This window comes from Falco rusticolus, chromosome 14, assembly GCF_015220075.1.
Source record: "Falco rusticolus isolate bFalRus1 chromosome 14, bFalRus1.pri, whole genome shotgun sequence".
NCBI lineage: Eukaryota > Metazoa > Chordata > Aves > Falconiformes > Falconidae > Falco > Falco rusticolus.
The window spans coordinates 22530314-22553167 of NC_051200.1; the positions used below are offsets into that span (position 1 = coordinate 22530314).

The 22854-nt window shown below is 48.6% G+C and overlaps 1 protein-coding gene across 4 annotated transcripts in view; it reads right to left on the bottom strand.

Annotated features, from left to right (window-relative positions):
* The window catches only part of EDA (ectodysplasin A), an 81728-nt gene that overhangs the window by 25791 nt on the left and 33083 nt on the right, over positions 1-22854 (bottom strand). For all 4 annotated transcript variants that reach the window (XM_037408319.1, XM_037408317.1, XM_037408316.1 and 1 more), the window contains exon 2: positions 6941-7046. In XM_037408319.1, the coding sequence (XP_037264216.1) occupies positions 6941-7046 (106 nt within the window). The remainder of the gene's footprint in view (positions 1-6940; positions 7047-22854) is intronic.

A 22854-nucleotide genomic window follows, 5' to 3' on the forward strand; every position in this document is an offset into this window, starting at 1 on the left:
GTTCCTCAACTTTTGTGCTAGAGCTGGTCTGTGATCAGATGGGCTTGGAGCATGTGCTAAGCAAACTTTTGTCTGCCTGCAAAATACTCTGTGGATGTGGCCAGAGAGCCAGTTTATTCACAGAAATCAAAGCTCAGCTGCAAATGCTTCAGCAAGACAGACAATAGAGCCTCTCATACTGTGGGAAAGAAATCACCAGCTACCAGTGGAGTTCAGCATTTACAATGCTCAGTGCATGGCATCCACAGTTCAGATGCACACACAGTTCAGATGCAATCACATTCCTGCCCGGCTGCAACATCTGTTCTCCTCTCATTAGTCCTGGCCATGTTTTGTAACAGAAGAAACTGAGATTCCTGAACTTCAGTATTTGACCTGAGGCGTTATGAAAAGCCCTGGTTTTCCGAAGTGGAATTCATACGGAATCACCAGTCACTTCTAATAATGTTGGTCCCTGCTTAACATGCAGCTGTGAAAAAAAAGCTTAGAAGTTTAATTCAAGTTCCAGCAAAGCCTGCTGAAGCACACACCGTAGGCTACGCACTGGGAATCCATCAGGACGACACTGAAATCCACCTGAAAAGTGGAATCGGTGCGAGTATCTGGAAATGCAACCGAGGTGAGATTCTGACCAGAGAATTCCTTCTCAAGCCTTCCGAACATCCTTGGCATCCCCAAATCTTCCAGCAGTCACCCCACCACCTTCTCCGAACCAGATGGGAGGTACCAGGGAAGAACAAGCACACACCAAAGCAGCTCTTTGGATGGAACAAATCAACAGCACCTAATCATGGCTTTATAAATACCAAAAAATAACAAAGCAGGGTTTCTTTTGCAACAATCCAGATCACAGCTGGAGGGGCTGGTGAAGAAAATAGGTTGTGTGGTTGTGTATGGATCAGGACATAGCGACCATTACACTGTGAACCCTGTAACTTGGGACAACTCCTCATCACAGCCACCACACAATTAGGCTTTTACCTCTCCCAGCAAGTTAATTGCTTTTAACATTTGACATCCAATTGGGACAGCAACGTACCAGAGTTCAGTGAAGAATTCTGGACTCCGTCAGCTTTCAGACCCTGGTTCCTCCTTGCTGGCTGATGCAGGACGTCTTCATGAAAATACCACCCTGAACGCATGCTGCAGCAATGAACATCACCACTCGGGCTTTTGGCGTCACACAGTTTCTAGGTACAGAAAGCGGCTCCCAAATCTTTAAGCTGAAACAGCACACTGGCTCAAGCCCAGATGTTAACACCTCTGCTCTCCCAATGCGCCTGGGCTACCTGAGGCTTCCTTCAAGCCGTGTCCCACCCGGGTACCCACCGCGCCGCTGGAGCTGGCGGCCACCCGTGGTCTCCCAGGACAAGCTTCAGCACAGTCCGTCACTGCACACTGCAGTGGATTTGACCACAAAGCAATTTCAGTATTGAAAAAAATTAATTCAGAGCGGTTTGAACTAAGGATACTGAAAATGTTTCACCTGTCTAAAAATGTATTCTCCTAAAAGTTATACCACGAGCAAGGCGACCTCTTTTAACATCACCCTCCCCTCTGCTTTCACTTGTTTCCAAAAATGACACGGTACTGCTCTCCCACTGCTGTACGGGGGCTGAAACCAGGACCTTAACATCGTTCCGGGGTTTTAGCCAGTTGTTAAGCTTCTCTGCATCTATCCCAGTGGAAACACTGGTTAGAAATGAGCACAGACACAAGACCATGGTTTGAAATAAGTTACCTATATATTTATCACTGTACCTTCACGGCTGAAAGGTGCCTGAGGTGTAAGACCTTAGACAGCTACCTGCCCGATTCGCACAACAGGTATAATGTGGAGGCAGGGATCTGTACATGAGCTGTAGCCTTAATTGTACCCCAGTAATAACAAGTCCTGACAGCAATGCCACAGGAAAGGGATGGAGACTGTCCATGAAGGTTCAGACATCATCTTAATTCCCCCTTCTCCCATTTTGGGGGCAATCGCAGAGAAATTCTAGGGGAAATCAGTAAGTGCAAGCACTTCGTGGTGAGCTTTTCTTTTGGGACCGTCTCTTGTGCTCCAGTATCCAGGAAATGTTCTGTATTTACTGAGTGCTCATCACCATGGTTTCGGAGCACAATAAGGCTCTATCGCCCTTCATACATCTGTGTTTCTGGGAATGCCTGGGCTTTGGGGAATTGCACGGGCCGACACAAAGGCACCGATTGTTCTGGAGGCAGAGGGACGAACCTGCCCTTTCCAAAGGAGAGGAAGCCAGCAGGAAAAGTCGCTATTGTGATCTGGATATAAAAAAAACCACAAACCCTATTGCATCATCAGTGCTGCCAGGTCATGATGGGGGTATGGCTGAGACACGGCACCTGCAGCACTGAGGGGATGGAGGGACCCTTGGCCAAGGCTCTGGCATCAGCTACCTGCTAAACCATCCTAAACCCACCCTCAAACCACCAAGTGAACACTAACAGGGTGACATGCCGGACCCACATAGCTGGTGCATCACTTCTGAAGCTCCAGGTAGGAGCAGGGATCGAGATGAGCTTCTGCTCTCCCAGAATTTAATTTTCATTTCAACAAAAGCAATTTGCAGTGCTGAGACCCATGAGTTCTCATCAAGGACTTTCCTCAGCAGTAAGGACTGCCAAAGTAGTAGGAACCAAATTGTTGTCAGCTTAAGGACAGCCATCTGCTCAGCCTCTTCCCAGCTGCCATGCTCCAAATCAAAGAATGGATAACAATCACTTATGTTTCTCACCAAGCTCAATATGAAAAAATCTAGGAAGGAAAAAAAAACCCAAACCAAAAAGCAAAAACCAAACAAACCAGGAAAGCAGCACGGCAGGGATCTAACTGGGAACAGAGATGAAAGTAGAAGAAAAAGAAACTAGTTTTTGTTGGTTTTGTTTTTTTTTTAAACAATGTTTTTTAAAGAGTTCTATTGACATCTGCTTTGTAAATGCTCTGTCATTATTTATAACCTCAAGAGCACGGAATTGTCTCTGTAGTTACAACCATGCTACTCCCATATTTTGGCTTTGTTAGCAAAGAGCCAGCAGCATTTTTACTGGTGCTCTGGGAATAGAGATCTAACATTTCATACACAGTTTATTTAAAAGTGGACTAATTTAACATTCTTGATGGTTCCTTTTAGCACAACTGTTGCTAATTACCAGCTCCGGAATGATTTGTTAATCTGGGAGCAACAGTGGTTCCACAGCAGCATAAATACACCAAGGGAGAAAGGAAGGAGGGAGAAAGAGAAAAATACAAAAAGAGACACGGGAGAGGGTCAAGTTTTAGTGAACTAAAGCAAGTTAAGTGGCAGGTGGAGCCAGCAATGCAGAGTGGAAAGAACTCTGTGACGTGCAGCTGTAAGGGGGATAAACCTGGTCCCTGAGATGCAGAAAAAACCAGCGGCAGTTTTTAAAGCTGTGCAAACGTTGGGTTTGGTGGCATGGACAGGCAGCTGGCTTACAAGATGATCTGTGCTCCTCGGGACCGGGACAGGCACCAGCCTCCCACCAACCCCATGTGCCCGCGGCAGGGGGACACCCACTGCAGGGTGACCCACGGCAGGCCGACCCCCATGGCAGGGCAAGGCTGGAGTGGCAGCGAGTGCCCAGGCACCTCGTCCCAGGACACGACCTTGGGTTCTTTAATTGGTTCCAGGACACCGTGCGTGGAGGGACACAAACAAAAATTAAGCAAAGACGATCATAAAACATGACAAGCGGGTAGGAGGACTGAAGCCGGAGTCCTCAAAGGAAGAGCCCTTGAAATACTGGAGTTATGTTTGGAAGTGACAGCACCCAGCCAGTAACTCTGCACTATTGCACACAATTTGTCTTGGGGTTTTTCAGCAACAAAGAGGCACCGGAGCAGCTTCGCTGCTCGTGGCCTCCCGTGTCCTATCCCTGCGGCTCCACGCTCTGGGCACAGCCACGGCCATCACCCTCCCCTGGCCCCAGGGGACCTGCCCTGCCCTGTCTCAAAATCCCCTTTCTCCCAGCAAAAGCCTTGAAGGCAAATTTTCCTAAAAGAAAAAAAAAACACAACCTTTTAGGTAAGGAATTGTGTTATCTTTGACATTTCTAAATCATCAAAGCCATGCCATCGTTGGTACCAGGACAAGCAGGACTCCAACAGCCGTGGAAGGGGACTGAGCAGCCTCCCTCTGACCATGGCTTCCACGCTCAGATCACTTTGGTCTTTCACTGCATGTGTGAAAGGACTTGAAAGTTCAAAAAATTAATTCCAGACAAATATTAGTGAGGCCTCAAGTGGAAAGCACATCTTCCTTCTGGGAATTTATAGTTCATCCACTTTTATCTTCTGGAGGCTCTTTGGAGATCAAAGATTTGATCAACCTTCCCTTTGCAAAACTCACAAAGAAAATGGTGTTATCAGTACTGTGATGTGATTTTTAATTTTTTTTGATGATTCATTGCCCTTCTCTAAAAAGTGAGATACCTTCATGTAGGTCTAAAACAAAACAGCACAAGTTACAGAAGAAAGCTATTCTGCTTATTTATTGATTTTACGGCTGTTACAAGGTCAGTTCCTAGCCTGACAGCTTACACTTGTTAAATGCTGCCCTACCCAATAAAACTGCAATGGCCAAACACAAAGGAGCTGCTTGCCAATGGAACCTGCCTGGCTAACGCCACCAGGAAAACGACCTGTTGCTCTGGCAGTTGTCCCCATCTCCATTGCGCTATGGAGTCAAATCCCCTAATTTACAAAGAGATGTGTATAAGGGGTGGGAACGTGCTATGTTTCTGGAGTGACTCAGCCCTGATGCATTCAGGGAACATAAAGAAAATCTGGGAAAGGAATGCAAGTTATAAAAGTACGACACGTTTTCACCCAGGCACAAGGATGATGAGAAAAGCCCTCGTTAGCCCACCGACCTTCAGCAACCATTTCTCACTGTGCAGCGATTCTCTGCACATCTGGCAGCAGAAAGGCAGCACTTAGGCAGCCTAACAGCCTAGGCTAACAAACATCTGCCTGCAGCGCTCCATTTGCACTGCCTGCAGACAGTGGAAACTTGCTACTTACACAAGCGACTTGCGAAGACACTGGAATAGATTTCAAGGAGCTGGTGCGAAAGGATTTGGATCCTGCCTGAGCCATCTGAGCATCAGAGCGACACCAGCTCTAAAGATGATGGACCACATTTAGCTGGAATCACTCAGAGAGTCTGTACCAAATGCATCATACTTGTCAGCGTTTCGGGGAGGAGCAATCCAGCGAGTTTCACGAAGCTCTTTCTTGGAGCTGAGCCACAGAGAAACGCTTTCCCACTGTGAAATTGTGAAGGCTTCAGGGAGATGGGAAACTCACAGAGCCAGGGACTGGAGAGGAAGACTAACGGCAGCCAGGAGGTCTGCAGCGCAGTCAGGACTTGGGCTTAGCAGGCATCAAGCCTGCTCGATGCTGACCACTGCTCCATTACCTCTTTCCCTGGCATCCAGTCCCCTTCTCTCTGTGTAGGAATGGACCTGTGCAGTAGGGAAGCGCGGGAGCTCTTCCAGGAGCTCGACACGGGGGGCAGTTCTCATGTCTCAGCGTGGCTGGAAAATCATGGAAAGACAGCATTGGAAATCAAATTCCTCATACCTAAAGCAGGCAGAGGATTCAAGCTGGGGGAAGGGACTGAAAACGGAGTTAGTTCTAGTTATTTTGGCATTTATTATTTAAGTTCTCAGCAAGTCTTCAGAGTGGTTTTGGTGCAACAAAGATGTCGCAGTATTGACTCTAAATTATGCTCTAACTAAGGACTCTGGTGCTGTTCTTAGAAGAACAGAAAAGATGACATTACATGACCTCAAGCACAAAATGCAATTTTAGCAGGGTTCAGTTTCCATTTTAAAGCATGCTTCAATCGTCCAGGGGCTTTAGAGGGCACTTGCTGCATGAAGAGCCAGCCGCTTGGCACCACAGCTCCTGGAGAGCCCTGGGAACCGGCACCACATCCGCGGCGTCACACGCCACCAGCCACTCGAGAGATGTGCTCCTGGCTGCCTGCATCCCTGTCCCTTCCTGCAGCGCCCTCGGCTGCCATGGCCCCGCTTGTGTGAGCCCCTCTGGCACCCAGCTTCCCACCGCTGTGCCTCACGCGGGGCAGGCACACCGTCACACACCACCTCCGAAACCAGCCTAAACCAGGTCTAATGTAGAGACCTGTACAAGAGCAGGGCTTTGGCACCTAAGCCTAACGAAGCAGGACATGTGGAGGGTGCTGGGGACGGTGATGGCACAGGGAAGCAGCAGCTGGTGCCCTGCAGACCAGGAGGGCAGGCAGCACCGTCACGCCAGGGAGGTCCAGGGCTGTCACCCAGGAAGCCCCGACGCCCTTGGGGTTTGCATCGCACATCCTTGTTTTCATATTTATCAAATCACCGATAAATGATTTTGAATTTTTTGGTACCTTTCTGCTCTCTTAATACAAGCTCTGTACAACTTTGACTCCCTTTCACATGGGCTTTCAACCCTCCTGGGACTCCGCCGCGCTGCAGAGCCCCATTAGAGCAGTTACCGCTCCGCGACGCAGAAGTTCACAGCCATTTGTTCCACTATGAAGAGCTACTTGATGATTTTAAGCAAAGACAGTGTACAGACCAACAAATACAGGTATACAAGCACAAATTATAGCCTTAAATGAGCACAGAGCCTCACTGTCTGAGGAGTCAAGGATGAAATTACTAAGCAGCATTAATTTGCACAAAATCACTAGACCTACAGTTGCAGAAATCAGAACTACTGGAATTCCTCATCTGGAAGGCAATCAAAATCAGACAGAAACTATCAAAAGCCACAGGTGCCAGTTTTTTTCCTCCCCCACATACAGAACTCTTGTACTGCGGCCATAACCGCGACCTGAAAAAAAAAAGTCAGTCTTCTGTGTGTGAAAATGAGAAGCACAGTGGGACTCACCATCTGGCCCTTCGCTGCCTTTACTCCTCTTATTTCGACGGACACGTCTACCTTCTTCTCCAACGTGCAGCTTTTCTTCGGGGTGAAAGAAGTTCAGCAAGGCCAGCTGGAAGAAGAAGGACAAGTTTAAGGACCTTTGGCAAGGATGGCTTAGCCGAGCGGAGGGATCGGATGCCAAATCCTTTCCATCAGGGAGAGCTCTGCTGAGCTGAGGGGGAGAGCCAAGGGATACATGAGATGGCAGCTCATGGATGCTCAGCTCATCCCAAGGGAAAACACAAGGAGCTGTGTCCCTCTGGAAGCAGTCTAAGACTTGGGAAAACTCTGCCTGAAGGGTTTTAGCAGGGAGAAGCATGCCTCCAGGGCACGGGGGGCTGCAGGGGCAAGGACAGAGGCAGTGTCAGGGGAGATCTATAGCTGGAAATAATCAAACACCCAAATGCCAATGCGATCATTTCTAATTATTCTCTGCAAAACTTGCTCAATCCTGGAGCTCTTTCACCAGTATTACTGCCAGTAAGTTTTTCCTCTCTCAAGCTCTCTTCTGCAAGCCTCATTAGCTACTGAGATTCAAAGGTCTTCAGGGACCTTTAAATCCAATTCAGTACACCACATAAATTAACACTTTAAACCTAGAGCAAGTACATCTTTATAACATGATTTTTGCCAAGAGGCAAAAATTATATGTAGCGACCTCTTATTAATGAAAAAATAGTTGCTGCATTAAAAGCCCTTTGACAGTTATTAAATCAACATCCCTACCCAGAAACAGGAATTTTGGTTTAGAAACTTCACAAGTCCTCCCAGCTAGCCCAGGGCACAGCAGCTCATCACCAGTGGCATTTTCCCCAGCTATTTCCACTTCCTAAAATAAGGAATGTCACAAAAGATTAATTAGGGGCCAAACACCTTGTTCTGTGTGTTACCGCACCCACCAGCAACCAGGGCTGCTCTGGCCACGATGGGGTTTTCTTTACGCTGAAGAAACCCGATCACAGTTACTGAAGCCATAAATAACACAGCCAAGCCAAATCCAGCCTAAGACAAGAACCAGGAGGCTCCGAAAAGCATGACCAAAGGTTATCAAGTGCGTTACTGTTCTGAGAACAAAAACTGTGGCGTCAAAAGCATCTCTGAAATAGCAAAGCAGAATAAACTCCTCCCATGAATTGCTAGTTGAAAGAGTGGCTCGTTAAACTCCAGGCCATAAAGAATCCCTATCAGAAGTAATAATCACTGAAGGTCTCTTTGCTTTGGACGTGCCCCAGGGCTCTTGCCTCCCCTCTCCCACCCCTCAGGGCCCGCTCTGTGCACCAACACCTATTCCCGAGTTATTTCCCATGCACACACACTCTTCTTCCAGCACAAGAGCATCCCATTCCTGCCTCCTATGGAGCAACCGCTGGATTTTACATTTGCATCTTGCTTTACTCCAGCAAGCCCCAATGCAGCCTCACAGACGGGATCTGGGAACCCCCCAAAGCGTTTCTCAGACTCCCAAGCTGTTACTATTTAATTTCGCCAGCACACAGGCAGGTCTGCATTGACCGCAATTCCGGGTGTTTTGTCATTGCAATGACGTCATGTCCAAAAGGACCCTGAAAATGCTGCGGGATGGCCTGGGACCAGCTCTCCGCATGCAGTTGTATTTTTCAACATACCCAAAACGCAGTGACAAGTAAAAACCAGCAACTACCTACCTAAGGAAGGACTAATGGCAGTGTCAGATGAATCAAAGGCTCCCATTTACAAGTCCTAGTAAATGGAGAGAACAAGCTCCCTCCGCCCATCTTCGTTATCCTCCCGCATCCCACTGCGCTGACCCAGGCATGGAGCACAGGAGCAGGATGCTCCTGTGGATGCTGCCAGTACCTTCCCCTACACAACAAAGCAGGGCAAAGGATGAGCAAAAAGTGAATGTTTGGGGTTGGGCTTTTTTTTAAACCACTTATTTAAATCAAGCTGAAACACTGTAGAACTAATTGAAGGGACAAACTGCATTATAATTCAGGTTAAAACTTCGATAAAATCATCAGCACTGCTTTTGAATGCTGTTATTACTTGGCTCTCTTATTTGAGCTTTACAAAACAGGACTAAATAAAAGCACTGAAAATGGAGCCCTGGGGAAGCAGCCTGGTAAGATGCAGCCTCCCACCCCAAACAACCCTCCTGGCTCTGGCCAAGTGGCACACAGGATGCTCCCAGCACTAAGGCTAAACCCAACATTTCTCATATTGAGCAGATTTTGTAAAGGCACAGCCCTAATTGTGTCAAAGCAAACAGGCTGCCTTGCCCTGCTATTGCAAATACAATTTTAACACAGCATCCACAGCACAATATTCAGCTCACCCCACGCCACCTCCTTCCCCACATCTGGGCACTGACGCAGATTGGTGATAAATACACCGATAAATACACTGATTTCTATTCTTGCCAGGTGTAAGCTTCATCCTCGCATGCCACCCTCCTACCCACACTGGAAAGAAACAGAACTACTAGTGGGCTTGGAACAATTAGGAGTTTCATATGGAAAATCATAAGGATTTGAAAAGGATGGCACCCCCGATTCTCTCATTGATGGGTTTTATCGTTTTCAGTGAAACAATCAAAGTTACTCAAGAGACCTGAAAACTTTTCACAATCTGAACAAAACCCTTTCAGTTTAGTCTCAGAAGGGGAAATACAAAAGACTGATACAATGTGTTTATTTTCCCGGACAGTTAATCAAAATAACTTCTCTATTCACAAAACTAAGGGCTCTGCTTGCTTTGGTCAGCAGTGATAGTAATGTGAAACCTCTGTTTAAAAAAAACAAACCCAAATAAAAACCAAACTCAAATTATGGCTACCAAAGCACATCCCCCAGCCACTGCACGCAGCCAGACCTTCCTCCTTCTCCTCCTCACACCATGGATACAGCAAGAGCCATTGGTGCGGTCCCAGCCCTCCCCTGCCACTTCCACAAAACCAATGCTGGAAAGCATCGAAATCAGGACCAAACCCTTTCCCCTGCCCTGTCCCCTTCACTGGGCTCCTCCTGAGCCCCTCCAGGCTCCACTGCATCCCTCTGGAGCCAGAGACCCTTCCAGAAGCCACCTCTGCAGCGCTGCCACTGGGCAAGAAGGTGTCCCTGGAGCCTCCTCTTGTCCCGGTGGAAGAACCTCAGCTCTGCTACCCTGTTCTCACCCACGTTTTATTCTTACATCACACTGATTACTCAGCAAAACACTAAACATGGGCTAGAAGCAATCTACCTATTAAACCGTGTCTTCCTAATAAGACCCAGTCAGAAAGAGAAATGCCGGTGAGGGTGACTGACCCAAACACAACTTTTAATTAGAAAAAACGCAACGATGACAGCTTGTCGTGACCAGGCCAGCTACAAGCACACACTGCTTCGAGATCAACCCCCCGAAACCGAGCCTGAAACTCCCCACTTAGTCTGGTCTGGACACAACTGGTGCGAGCAAAGAGAGAGGAGCTTGTCCCAGGGACTACTGCCATTGCACTTTTACCAGCATTTAGCCATTTATTCTGAGAGGTCCATCCCCAGGTGGTGGGAGCTGCTGGGAGCACTGGGGAGCTCAGTGGCAGGGCGAGGGATGGCCACGCTGCCTGCTGGGGTGCAGCCCCAGGAACACCCCGCTCAGCTGCCAGCTCCCGCGCTGTTGAAGGTGACATTTCTCCCCGATGACTCAAAGGGGCCGTTGTTCCAGGGACTGCAGCTGCGGGAGGCCGGGGGATGCTCGGCCGCTGGGTCAGCCTGTGAAGGGCCGTGCTGTCTGGCTGGGGACGTGGCTGGCACAGCTGTGCCGGTCGGAAGAGCAAGCGATGATTTTTCCACTCACCGCCCCCTGAGATACGATTAATGTATTCACCCACAGCTCTTGGACCCTGCAGCTTTGGGTCTGGACGTAAGGGTGCATGTTGTGGCTCAAATGAAATTCATCTACTCCCTGTTATGTGGTGTGGCCGCAACAAGGGAGAGGATTTGCAGAGTGGAATGAGCAGATGTTCGCCACCCATCCAGCAAAGTATGATGCAGCCACACAGACAGATGCAAAAGGAGAAATAACCTTCAGTGAAGTGCTGCTGGCTGGACACGAGCGCAGCATTCCGACACGGAGGTGGCTGAAAGCAACACTTCACATTCCCGGGAAACACACTGAGCAGTGAGGACGGCTTCTGCGGGCTCCCTGCCTGCGTGGGGGACAAAGCAGTGGGCTGGGCAGGAGTCTCGGTCCATCTGCTGCGGCCATTCCCATGGCTGAGTGCTTCCCAGCATTTTCAAAACACCCAGAAACGTTTTGCACAAGTATCAGTTGCATCGTTTTAGGAAAACGTGGAGCAAACATGCTCGCAGGGCTCGAAGGAGCTCTGGCTCGCTGAGCTTGGGTGCCCCATGCTTGCCCCCCTCGTTGCAGCTCGTCGTTTGGATATGCAAGACCCCAGGTCTGGGAGATGAGATGCCAGAGCTGGCGGGGCGCACCGGGAAGCTGGGTGGCCCCAGCCCAGGGGATGCTGATGCTGTGCAGTGCCGGGCGGACACACAGCTGGCCACACACCCTGCTCCAGTACAGCAGCTGGGGCAGGGTAGGGCTTGGCTGGAGCGCCCCGGCTGCGGCACCCATCCCTCCCGTGGAGGTCTGGGAGAAATCATTGCCCTGGTTCACTGAAACTCCTCATCCTCAAAGTCAGGGAGAACTGATTCTCCCCGCCACTACATGTGCAGAGTGAGAGTATTTTTGAGGAGCCCAGCAAGCACATACCTGCTCCCCTTTTAAAAAGCAGTCTCATTTTTCTCTGTACAGCTACACAACAGCAACAGAAAAGTCTGGAACAATCACCATTTCCCTCCTCCCCCAATCTAAAGCCCTCAGATTACCTTAATTTTAGAAACACCATGTAAACCCATTAAACTCCACACTCTTAATCAAGCAAATCACTATAGGATGCAAAAAGGTCACACAGCCAAGAGAGGCAAAATCCCAGGGGAAGTGGTACCTCAAAATAACCTGGGAAACAATAGTAAAGGCATGCCTCCCCAGAATGAAACAGCTCTACCTTGGGTACTCTCAGCAAAATAAAGAAAAACAAAGGCATGCATGCAAAAGCACTGATTTTCTCTACAGCCACGGGCAGAAACCGCTCTGGAAATGCAGAACAAAGTTGTGCTGGGATGTCGAGGGAGCACAGTGGGAACCCCCAAAACAACGCAGCCTGCAGTCACCCCGAAACTCATCTGGCTTGTAAGGACGGATGTACCACGCTCTACAGAAGTAAGAATAAAGAGAGGTGTGTGTGTTTATACATATACATTTTTTAAAAAATAATATTAAGGTACCATAATATAGGAAGCTTCCTTCAAGCTGTGAAACCCAAATGTGCCACAGTGTTACGGCTGGATGTACAAACCACACGCAATAAAGAAAACTATGCTGGGATGCTGAAATAACTGTTACAGTCTGCATATTTAATTGCATCCCTCTGCAAATGCCCTAAATAATGCACACCCCTCAGAAACACTTTAGAGATACGAAGAGCCACTGGACACCAAGGGGACGTGCACTTCCCGTGGTCAAACAGCTTGAAAATGAGAGAAGTGGAAATATATAACCTGACCTATGCAATTATGTACTAAAGGTGTATTTTTTTCCTTATGCAAAGCCAAGTTGGTAGGAAGAACTAGTGTTGTCTTCCTGATTAACAGCAGAATTGGGAAAAGCATGCAAGTGTTCAGGTGCACAAGCCCTCTTCAGTGAAAAGTGCATTCTTGCAAGGCCTTTCAGAAAGTATCTATCACTAAACAAAACCCCAAAAGAATTCTCTGCATGCTGTGTTACAAAGTTGGCTTCCAATTAATCATGAGAAAGCCAGACCAGCCAGCTTTAGATTTAATCAATAAAACCCACTCTCCTGCAGCACAATGTCTTAAAGCACCAGAGGAAAAAAAAAAAAAGTGCATGAAATCATCCCCTTGCATTATTGTTTAACGGTATTGTTAAAGTCGAATTCCCTCATCATTTGCAATTTTGGAGATCATTAGTGTGAGAAGAGTAATAACAAGACTCAGCTCTGCAGAAGCATTCTTTGCAAGCAATGCTGCTGGTTTTCTGGCGCTCTGAAGTTCAGCCATCGGAGGTTGCGGTTCAGAGCAGCAGCTACTTGAATATCAGCCCCATTGTCCTCCATCAGAAATTCGCCTCTGGTAACACGTGGTGCAAAAAAAAATTAAGTAGAATATTTATTTTCAAACAGACTAGAAAGAAGCTTGGGGAGTAGCTTTGCTTTATTGAAAAATAAAACCCATTCAACATATTTTAAGTCTTGTTTTTGTCATCATTATTTTTCCTCATAAAAATGCAAGAAGCGAAAGAGTGAACAATTCCCATTTCAACATGACAAAAATTTATACACGACGTCTTGTCTGCAAGACAAACCACAGCCCTGCACGCAAAACTCTTGTAACATGATATATACCGTGAGGCAGAACGGGGTCAGCGATAGCGATGGAGAGAGTCAAGATTATACTTTCTCTAAGCCGGAATTCTCCTAACCCATCTTTCTCACCCAGACCCAGTGTTTTCAGCCCAGCTCGGCTGCGTGCATCCTTTCCAGGGGTCTGGAGTACGTTACATACCGTCCTCCACCAACCCTTCCCTACACCAGCTTCTCTGCTGTATGAAAGCTCAGGTATGGTCCTCTCCTTCAAGACTGCCCATAACTCTTCTCGTCCCTACTGATTCATCTCTGCCATTGCTCCCCGGCATCCTCACCCCCCTCCGAGGTCTGCCACATCCCAGCTCTCACCAGTTGTTCATCCTGAAGCCCAGGGTCCCAGGGGCACAAACCATCAGCTTTGAGGAGACACAAAACCCACCACGATCCCTCCTCATTCTGATCTGCATGCAAGGATCCTCACTGAGCCTTCTAGACCCAACGGTGATCCCTCACAAAAGCTTTTTTCCACCCAAAGCTATGAGGCAAAGCAATTCTATAATCTAGAGAATAAAAGCACCAGCGATGCTAAGGAGCTTATCCAAAGCTGGGCATCACCTCCATCAGAGGTCACCTCCACCCCATACTCACGAGGAGCTTTGGAATGAGTGACAGCTGAGGAGCCAAGCAAGTACCTGACCATTAGAAAACAGAAATGCCCTTGGTCTCCCCAGATGGAGGTGGATCAGGGAATGCTATGGACCAGTGGCACCGCACCAGCTGCTGCCAGTGGGCAGGAATGTCCATCTCGGTCAGTCTACGGCCCTTAACGTGCCTCCACTGCTTTGAAGAAGCAGATTTGAGATCCTTTCGATCTGCTGAGCATTTCTGTCCTTGGGTTGAAAAGCCTTTCCAAAGGGGACTGCGCAATCCCAGTTTTCAGAAGGCCAGTGAGTCACGCTCCCGGGTCTTCTAGGCACTGCGGTAACAGAAAATCATTAGAGAACAATAAAAGAGGAGGGAGCATATTTTCTTTAGTTTTTATTGGTATTTTAACTTCATTACCCAGGAAAGCCACAGTATTTTTCAGCACAGAACATTAAATCTGATTGCCAATTATCAGTTCAAGCCTCACTACAAAGCAACAAACCCAGTGAATTAATTGCCTTTGCAGGGTACAACACAACTCTTAACTCTCCTTCAGAACCGAACCCCTCCCAGAACTTTCCTTGCCTTTCCTCCTTTTCATGCGTTACAGAGCCTTTTGTAGTCCTGAATCTAGGGCAAGTCATCTTTTTGCATACTGCAGCCCCCCCCCCCCCCAGTTACAGCTACCAAGCTTCTACTGCCAGAACTGATACCCTGCCCCAACGATGGGAAACCAGAATACAGGCTTTTTAAAATTTCGTTTGAACTTCAATAGTGAAATGCCTAGATCAAACCAACCCGCCAAATGCCACGCTATTTTTCAGAAACAAGCCTATCTTTTAAACCAAAAGCATTTTTTTTCCCCCTACCAAAAAACCCTCAAAATCAGGAGCAGGTCACTCTCTTGACAACTACTACAGGTAGCAATTTCTGGCAACGCAGGCAGGAAAGGCAAGTCAAGGCTGTACATGGATTAAACTGCTTCTGAAACTGCCCAGCTCGTGACACAAGGCGTTACTTCCCAATATGAAGTGCCTCACCACGTATTTCCAACAACACAATGCTGTCTCATGATGGCCTCTCTAACTACGTCAAGTCTAGAGGCTTTGGACAGTTGGCCAAGCTTCTGCGCGTTCCATAAATTCAGCTTGGTTCGATATGCAACGCACCAAGTGTTCGTATTTCCACCCGATTCACTGCTGCTTTGCCAGTGGTTACTTGTTCTTTGCGAAGGTCCAGACCAGCGTCAGCTCTGCTCCTCCCACACGCTTCTGTGTTAATGACAGACCACAGGCACACGCAAACCCAGGTTTTCATAGCAACAGGTTTGAAATCCTCCGGGTGAACGTGGCAGCACGGCACGAGGCATGCTCTTCCAGCCCCCAGTCCCGGTGGTCCTACAAGGCAACAGGACCCTCTGCTGACCTGGGAGTCCAGGTCTTCTTCAGCAACCACCCCGTCTTGGCCCAAGGGTATACACCATTTATCCAGGCTGTGGCTGCTCTTCCATTTTTTCAGCTGCTGGTACACGACTTTAACCTAGAGGGAGAGTCTCAGCCCTGAAAAACCTCAGCCACAGCAATTAAGGCGTGAGCTTCACAGACGGTGCCGAGGAGACAAAACTCAAGGCCGGACAAAAGGCGTCCTGGGCCAACGCCGACACCGAGCTGCACTGGAGGATAGCTCCTCGTGGTGTTATTTTCACAGTTTTCCTCAGCAGCCACATCTGGGCTGCAGGTCAAGGGAATGAGAGGTGCCAACGTCCGCAGGGAATATCCCCTGCATCCGCCTGGAAGCAGGGAGTGCTGACCGCGGGCGCAGGTCTGCACCGCGCACATGGATGGTCACTGAAGGACTTTGCTGAAGTCTGTTCCACCATGCTTGACTTTGGTTTTAGATGTCCCAGGGCAAACAAGCCTACGAACAGCGGTGCTTACTGCACTTTTTTTAGAAAGAATGGGATATAAAAGTGTAAGTGTAGGGAAAATCTGACCCAAGTGAATCCATCGCTTGGTTTTTAGTTTGTGTCAACTCAGGGAACCTGAAGCAAATGCACTGAAATCCCAGGAATATGGCAGAAGCAGCAGACAGATGGGTTTGCTCTGCACGGGAGGGGAAGAGTGTAACTCTGGAGAAGAAAGGCTTCTGGCATTCCTTCAGCACAGGCGGAATAAAACATGCAACACCGAGAAACACAGCTTCTCTCTTAAAAACTCTGTATAAAACTTGTTTCTAGCATAAAATCGAAGCAGGTACACAGTCCAAACCCCTGGGTTACACGTACATCACAACTTCAACCGACTTTGCGGAAGCACCCAAGTAGCTAAACTTGATACCAAACCAGCATCACCTCAAGCCAAGAAGACCATGATGTGCTTTGCCATGTCCTTTGCCCAAGTGCTTGTCCCCAGACAGCCTTCTGTGGAGCTGCCGTGGTCTGGGAAGGAGCTGGTGCCTGCCGGGAGGCTGGCGGACGGAGGCGCGATGCTGGGACTTCAGCAGCACCAACGCTGCCCGCGGCACAGAGCGAGGGCAGAGCCTTCCGATCCACTGCACCTGCCGGCACTGACAGGGAAAGCTAAAAACACAGCCCAGATGTGCGGTAGAACAAGGTCAAAGCTGAGTTTAACACCGTATATGAGAACACCTGTAGTAAATTTTTAAATGGTAGCAAGAGTAAGGGATTCCTGCTGCAGGCGTTCCCGTCTGGGCACAGCAGACCCGCAGGAACCAAGCGCTTTGCTGGCAACACGCTGGTTAAAACGCTGAAAAGTATCAATGTCAGTGCAAGGTAAGGAACTTAAATCAGTTCCTTTCGTCTCCCAAGGAAATCAAATTTAGCTGTGAACCAGCGCCAGACAGAGATCTGCTGTCTATTAGCATGAATTCTCAGTTTTTCACGTTTTAATCAGCCTTCATAGTCTTTTTCAGTCCCATTTTCAGCCAGCTGGGCTACGTCCCCCTCCAAATGGAGGTCACGGTTTCTTCTCCTGCATACCAACAGCAATTCTTTTCTTATTTTAGTGTTTATATTATCAAAGCATTTGTGCACTTCTAAAAGGACTGCACACACTTGCATTTGGGGAGAACCCTGCAAGCTTAAGCGACTTGGTGTTAGCCGTAGTTTCTCCTTTTGCCTGTTCCTCCATCTGTGCCTTTGCTCATGCTTTCTCATGACCTGGACCTTCTCCAGTACATCCAGGACAGCATGAGGTCAATAGCACAGTCCTCCTCGAAGCCGTATACCTCTTTAAAAAATTCCTGAAATCAGGCGTTGCTCCAGCAAAGAGCTTCAGGGCTGTGCTGCTCTACTTGGAGCACCTCTGTTGCCCTGAGAAATAAAGAACTGGGCTCTTCCCAGCCTGCAAAGGCTCGCCTTCAGCCACCCTTGGGTCTCCTCCTTAGGAGAAAGTTTCCTTTTGCCGTGTTTAAAGACATTTTTAAGAATACCTGGCATGTTGTGTTAGCCATGACAGAAACACTGATCTCATCTGGCTTCCACAACCAATATAACACGAACCATAACGAGACAGAGTGACCATGCCCAGAAGATGCTGCTGGGCCACTCTCCACTGAGTGTGCTTCTCTTCTGCCCAACGCCTTCCACTTGCACCACTTCCAGACATCTGTTATGAGGCAAGAGCACTGAAGCCCCAACAGCTGAGCCAGCTGAGAAGAACAGCTTCTTGAATGAGGAGTCACCTCTCTTTTGAACCCCATCTCCAATGCAGATGTACAACCAAGGCGATAAAGCCACAGCTTCTTGCAAGAAGTGGCCAACCTGCAGAAGAGATGCAGCTGGATCCTGCTCTGGAGCTTTCCATTGAGAACGTGGTTGCGCCACCTGAATTTATCACATTTTTCAGGTCTCTGGTACTTTTCCTTTTATCTTTCAAAGTTCTGCATAAAGCATTGCTTGAGACAGGACTGGCTGCAGCAAAGGATGGGCTTGGATTCACTCCCTGAGATGAGCCCTACAGTAGAAAGTTACAGGAGAACATCTGTCAGACGCTAGAACCGATGAGCTTCATTCTGCCCTTGCTATCAGGTGTCCGCTCCTCCCCTATTTTTGGAAATCTTCAAAAAACCTTCACAATTCTGAAATCATTTTGCTATAAACTGTTCAGATCGATGAAGGTTTAAAAACATTTTTCCTTGCTCCATAACAAAACAAAGCCTTCCTGTTAGAGCGCACTTTTCCTTTCAGCACAAGGGTTTTAAAATCCTATTTTCTAAATCTGGATGTTAAAATTGGCCTTCAGCTATGATTAATTTTTATGACATTTTATTGGAAGGAGAAAAACGGAAGGGAAGGAAGTAGTCCAAATCAAATAGTATTACCATTAAAATTAAAACAAGTCCACTTTAAATGTAACATCCATGAAATAATGCTTCCAACATAAGGATTAAAAAGTCCGCTACAGCAACCAGGAAATAAACTCAATCAGATTATTACCCGTGCCTTTAAACAGTTTCCATACTTGCACCCCTAACAAAAGAGCCAGAAATCCAAGAACAAGCTAACTGCCGACCTTCCTCCGTGCAAGTGCGGGGGTTCGGCAGCGGCATCGCGGTGTGGCCGGAGCTGCCGAGCTGGCACCCGGTGCCATCAGACAACCCACACCCTCGGCCCTAAGCTGCTTTTATCAAGGCGGCTGCTTGAGACGGTGAAGGTTTTAGTGCTGATTCCCGCACCTGCAGGAGCGCATGGCATGGTGGTGGGAGTGTGCACGGTGTACGGGCGGCAGCCAGCATAATTATATAAAATTAATCGGTTCAAATAAATGATGCCTTGCTGCCTAATTAATCGGATCCACTGCAATTAATGTCAAAACAGACTATGACCTCATACAAATGGGATTAAAAGCTCTGAAAGCGCTCATTTTGCTTCAGGGCATGGCAATGCAAACAAGTCACCGCAAGGCAGAGCTGGGGAGTGGTGCTGCAGCGTGCCAGGGATGCTCCTTCCACGTGGGAATTGCAAAACACCGTATCCCACAAGGAAAGCGGTGCGAACTGGGACTCGTCGGAAGCAAACGGGACACAACGCAGGACTGGGGAAGGGAGGGAATGTCCCCATGAGCCTTGCCTCCAGAAAGGGGGGAGCACGAGGGACTGCTCAGCACCGGCACCTGCAAAGCAAGTTGCCTCCAAAGAAATCCAGTCCTTGCCAAAAATTGAAATTATGCTGCTGTTCAGCCCCCTCCTGGCTTGGCCTTCGATGGCTGCATGAGCTTAGCCGCAGCAGTTATCTCCCCTGGAAGCGCAGACACCTGCAGCACGCTTCTGTCGCCCTGGCACTCGCTGAAACCACTGGCAGGAGGTGAAATCCCCCCAGCACTTCACGTGTGCTCCAAGGAGTAAAGCCTACGGCAGTCTGAGCTTGCCTGCCGGCTGTGCCATCTCCTCACCTTACCCATGCTGTCTGGGCAGCTGAGGGAGCAAGAGGTGGCACGCAGGGACGCTGATGGCCCTGCAAAGGCAGAGGCTGTGCCCGCCGGACAGCAGTGCCGGCACCGCGGAGCCTGACCAAGTAGACGTCGCTGGGTCCTACCCGGGGACTTCATAATCCACCATTTCAGGCACAGCAGAACAGCAGAAAACTGAGCTTTGAAGAAGCTAATGGTGCCTGGCTGATCCGAATGAGGAACACCAGGATGGGCTGTAGAAATGGAAACTACAGGAAAACAGCTGGGAGGAATTCAGGAATTTGAATTTTCCAGAAGACGCTATCTCACACACTCGGTCCCAAACAGCAGCAGCGTGCACATCGCTGGCCGTGCTCTAGGCTGAGCTTCGGGGCTGCCAAACAACCCAGCGCCACTGCTGCTGTACGGATCAGACGGACTAATAATCACAAAACATTCTCCGTTTACTCCCTCCATGGAAGCAGAAGGGCTGCTTTTAATTGAAATAAAACTGCATCAAGCCACCCCACTGTCTGAGCAGCTGTCCATTGAGCAGAGCTGCAGCTGGCACCATACGAGCAAGTGCATTTCGAGGCTGAGCCAAGGAACTACATTTTCTTTTCAGCAAAGGAACCTCAAATTACGCCGCTCCGTCTCCAGCTGTGGGCATGAGACACAGCAGCACTAGACAAGAAAGGAGAGGTGTTCGTTTTGTGCAAGCCAAGCCTTTCTGCTTCAGACTTTGATGTGATGAACTAGAGAGCATGTCTTTCAAACAGGCGAGAGCAGTGACAGCAAGATGCTGCACACAGCAGCAGTCAGCACAGCGTCTCATGCCGTGAGGGACCATACATTGTCAGACCATCCAGATGTTTCCATCCAGTAAGCCAGGCCAGCTGTTACACAGCTGCCTCAAATTGGGCTTTGTTAGCTCTTCTGCAGGAGCAGCAGCTCGCCTGTGGCTCGCTTACAGGTTCTTACTTTCTGATGCAGAAACAAAATGTTTTTGTATAGTTCTACTAGTTTGTCAAGACAAGTTTTAGCATTATTTTAAGCTGGTGGAATCTGCTTGTGCCACTGTGGTAGCTGCTTTCTCCATCGCACGGACGCTGACCGAGGCACTGGAAGATTAAATGACTTTCTGAAGGCTAAAAAAGTCTGGAAAAAAATTTCATAAACATTTCTGTCCATAAAATGAGGATTAAGCTCGCTTGTAAGGTTTGCAAGCTGGCTCTCAAGTGTTTCTGAAACCCCTCTTACCCCCAATTATTTAAAGTTCAATATTCAATTGCAAGTGTGCACACTGCATGAAGGTATTGCCGAACTGCTCCCCTGAAGCAGACCCTGCTGACTCTTCCCCAGGACAACCTAATCTTGTCACTTTTTTATTTTTACAAGCATTAATTTTATCATTATCCTCTTCTTTTTACCCAGCAAACTGCTGAGTACCAGTTATGGAAGCAAAAAGTCCTCCTGCATCAACCCAAGTCCTGCCAGCAGTAAGGTTTCAAAGGCAGATACAGATAATTATATATATTTATCTGTCTACCTAGGTACCTCGGGCACCCCCAGCTCTGAACCCTGGCTCCTGTGGCTGGACACCCCCCCGCTGCCTCCCAGCTGCTGCCCCCCAGCCCCATCGGAGCATGTGTGGCAAACAACCTGCCCCAGCACAACTGGGGACCTGCCATGGCCGCTGTCCCCTCGCCATCTCACAGCCACAGAGACACAGGTTTATCCCTCCCTGCAAACCCTGGCGGGCACGCCGATGCCAGCAGAACCCTGCGGACTCCTGGAGCCGGCTGGCAGCTTTTGCCACTGGGAAACGGGCAACAAGTCCAGCAGCAGAGGCTGGGGAATTCACCAGCGTGTCCCACAGTTTTCCAACACACACCTTAGTGCAGCATGTGTACTGGGGGTCTCAACCGGGCGCTCTGCACACTCACCGTTAATGGGGAACACTACCGCAGTGACAGAAAACTAGGAAAACAACCCACTCCTGCAGCCAGGGAGAATGTTCCTGCTTTTCTGGGTGAGACGAACAGCTACATGGCTTGGGGCTCATGAAAAAAACAAACCCTAATACTGTTTACAGACAGAATTTTGCAACTTCTCCAAATGTCACCCCAGGTCGTATTTTGCCTGCAATGGGGATGCAAAACCTGAGCAAACTCCGCAGCCTGTGCAGCCCCACATGTGCAAGGAGCAGCCCCACGCTGGCACCGCGCAGCTGCCCAGCCCCACGGCGCTGCCAGCACGGCCGCGCATGGGCAGCAACATGTACTAGAGAAGGACCCAAAAACCTTATGAAGGCTTGAAACTGAAGGATGGAAACTGTTTAACTTTTGCCAGGAAAAAGTATCAAATGTATCCTCACTGGATTTTTCAGACAGTTCGGTTTGGTTTTGTTTGTTATATTTTTTTTCTTTTCTAAAGCTGAAACTGGCTTTCTAAATCATCCTAGACAGGCAAACAAACAGAGACATCACACTGATTCAATATCCAAGCAAAAATTATTCCACTGGCCAGGTTTTGCTACAAATTAAGTGTACTGAAGCCTTTCTTTTTCCCCATCGTACATACTGAATCTGGTAAGAACTGCTCATCGATACAGCCAGGCGCACTGCCTGCAAAGCCCATGGCCAAGGGCAAGATCTGGCTACAATCCTGTTCCTGAGGAGCCACAGCATCGGTGACCAGCTGGAACCACCACTGCGTGGGTCACGTCGGGGCTCTCGGGATGATCTTGGAGTTATGACGTTGTATTCCCCCGAGCATCGGATCAGCCAAACCGGGAAAGGCTCCCACAGCCCCCCAGATGAACGAGATATTTTACCATAACCTTAAATAAACAAAAAGCAGAGGAGACAAGATGCTGCCGGGAACTACAAAGGGCAATTGTAAACACAACAGCAGATAAAGCAGATGGATGTTTTAAACAATCATTTGTGCTAGAGAACAACACATGGGATACGTCCCTAAGCCTGCAGGGAATAAACTACTGCAGCCAGAAACCATGTCACGCAGCCAAGTCTCAGTTTACGAGTGTTACCTGCTTACCCTGAAAAAGCCCATAAATAGAATCCAGGGCAGCAGAAATGCATAACATTGCAATGAGAAAAACCAAATGACTGAGGATCCCACATGGAGCCAAGGATGCTGGAAACCCTGCCACAGAGATCTCGAGGCCCCCAAGGTGAGATGGTTTTAATTACCGCAGAGATCTGACACCCAGCACCCAAAAAGAGATGGAGATGCTTGGTCTGGATCGCAGTCAGAGGCGGCTCTGGCCCTCCTTAGCTTTTCGTGCAGAGAGAACAATTTGATTTTTTTGTTAGCAGGCTGGAGAGGCGCGGGGCTGCAATGGAAAGCAGGGTGAGCACAGCAGTGGCAGGAACCCACCCCTGTGCCAGATTTCA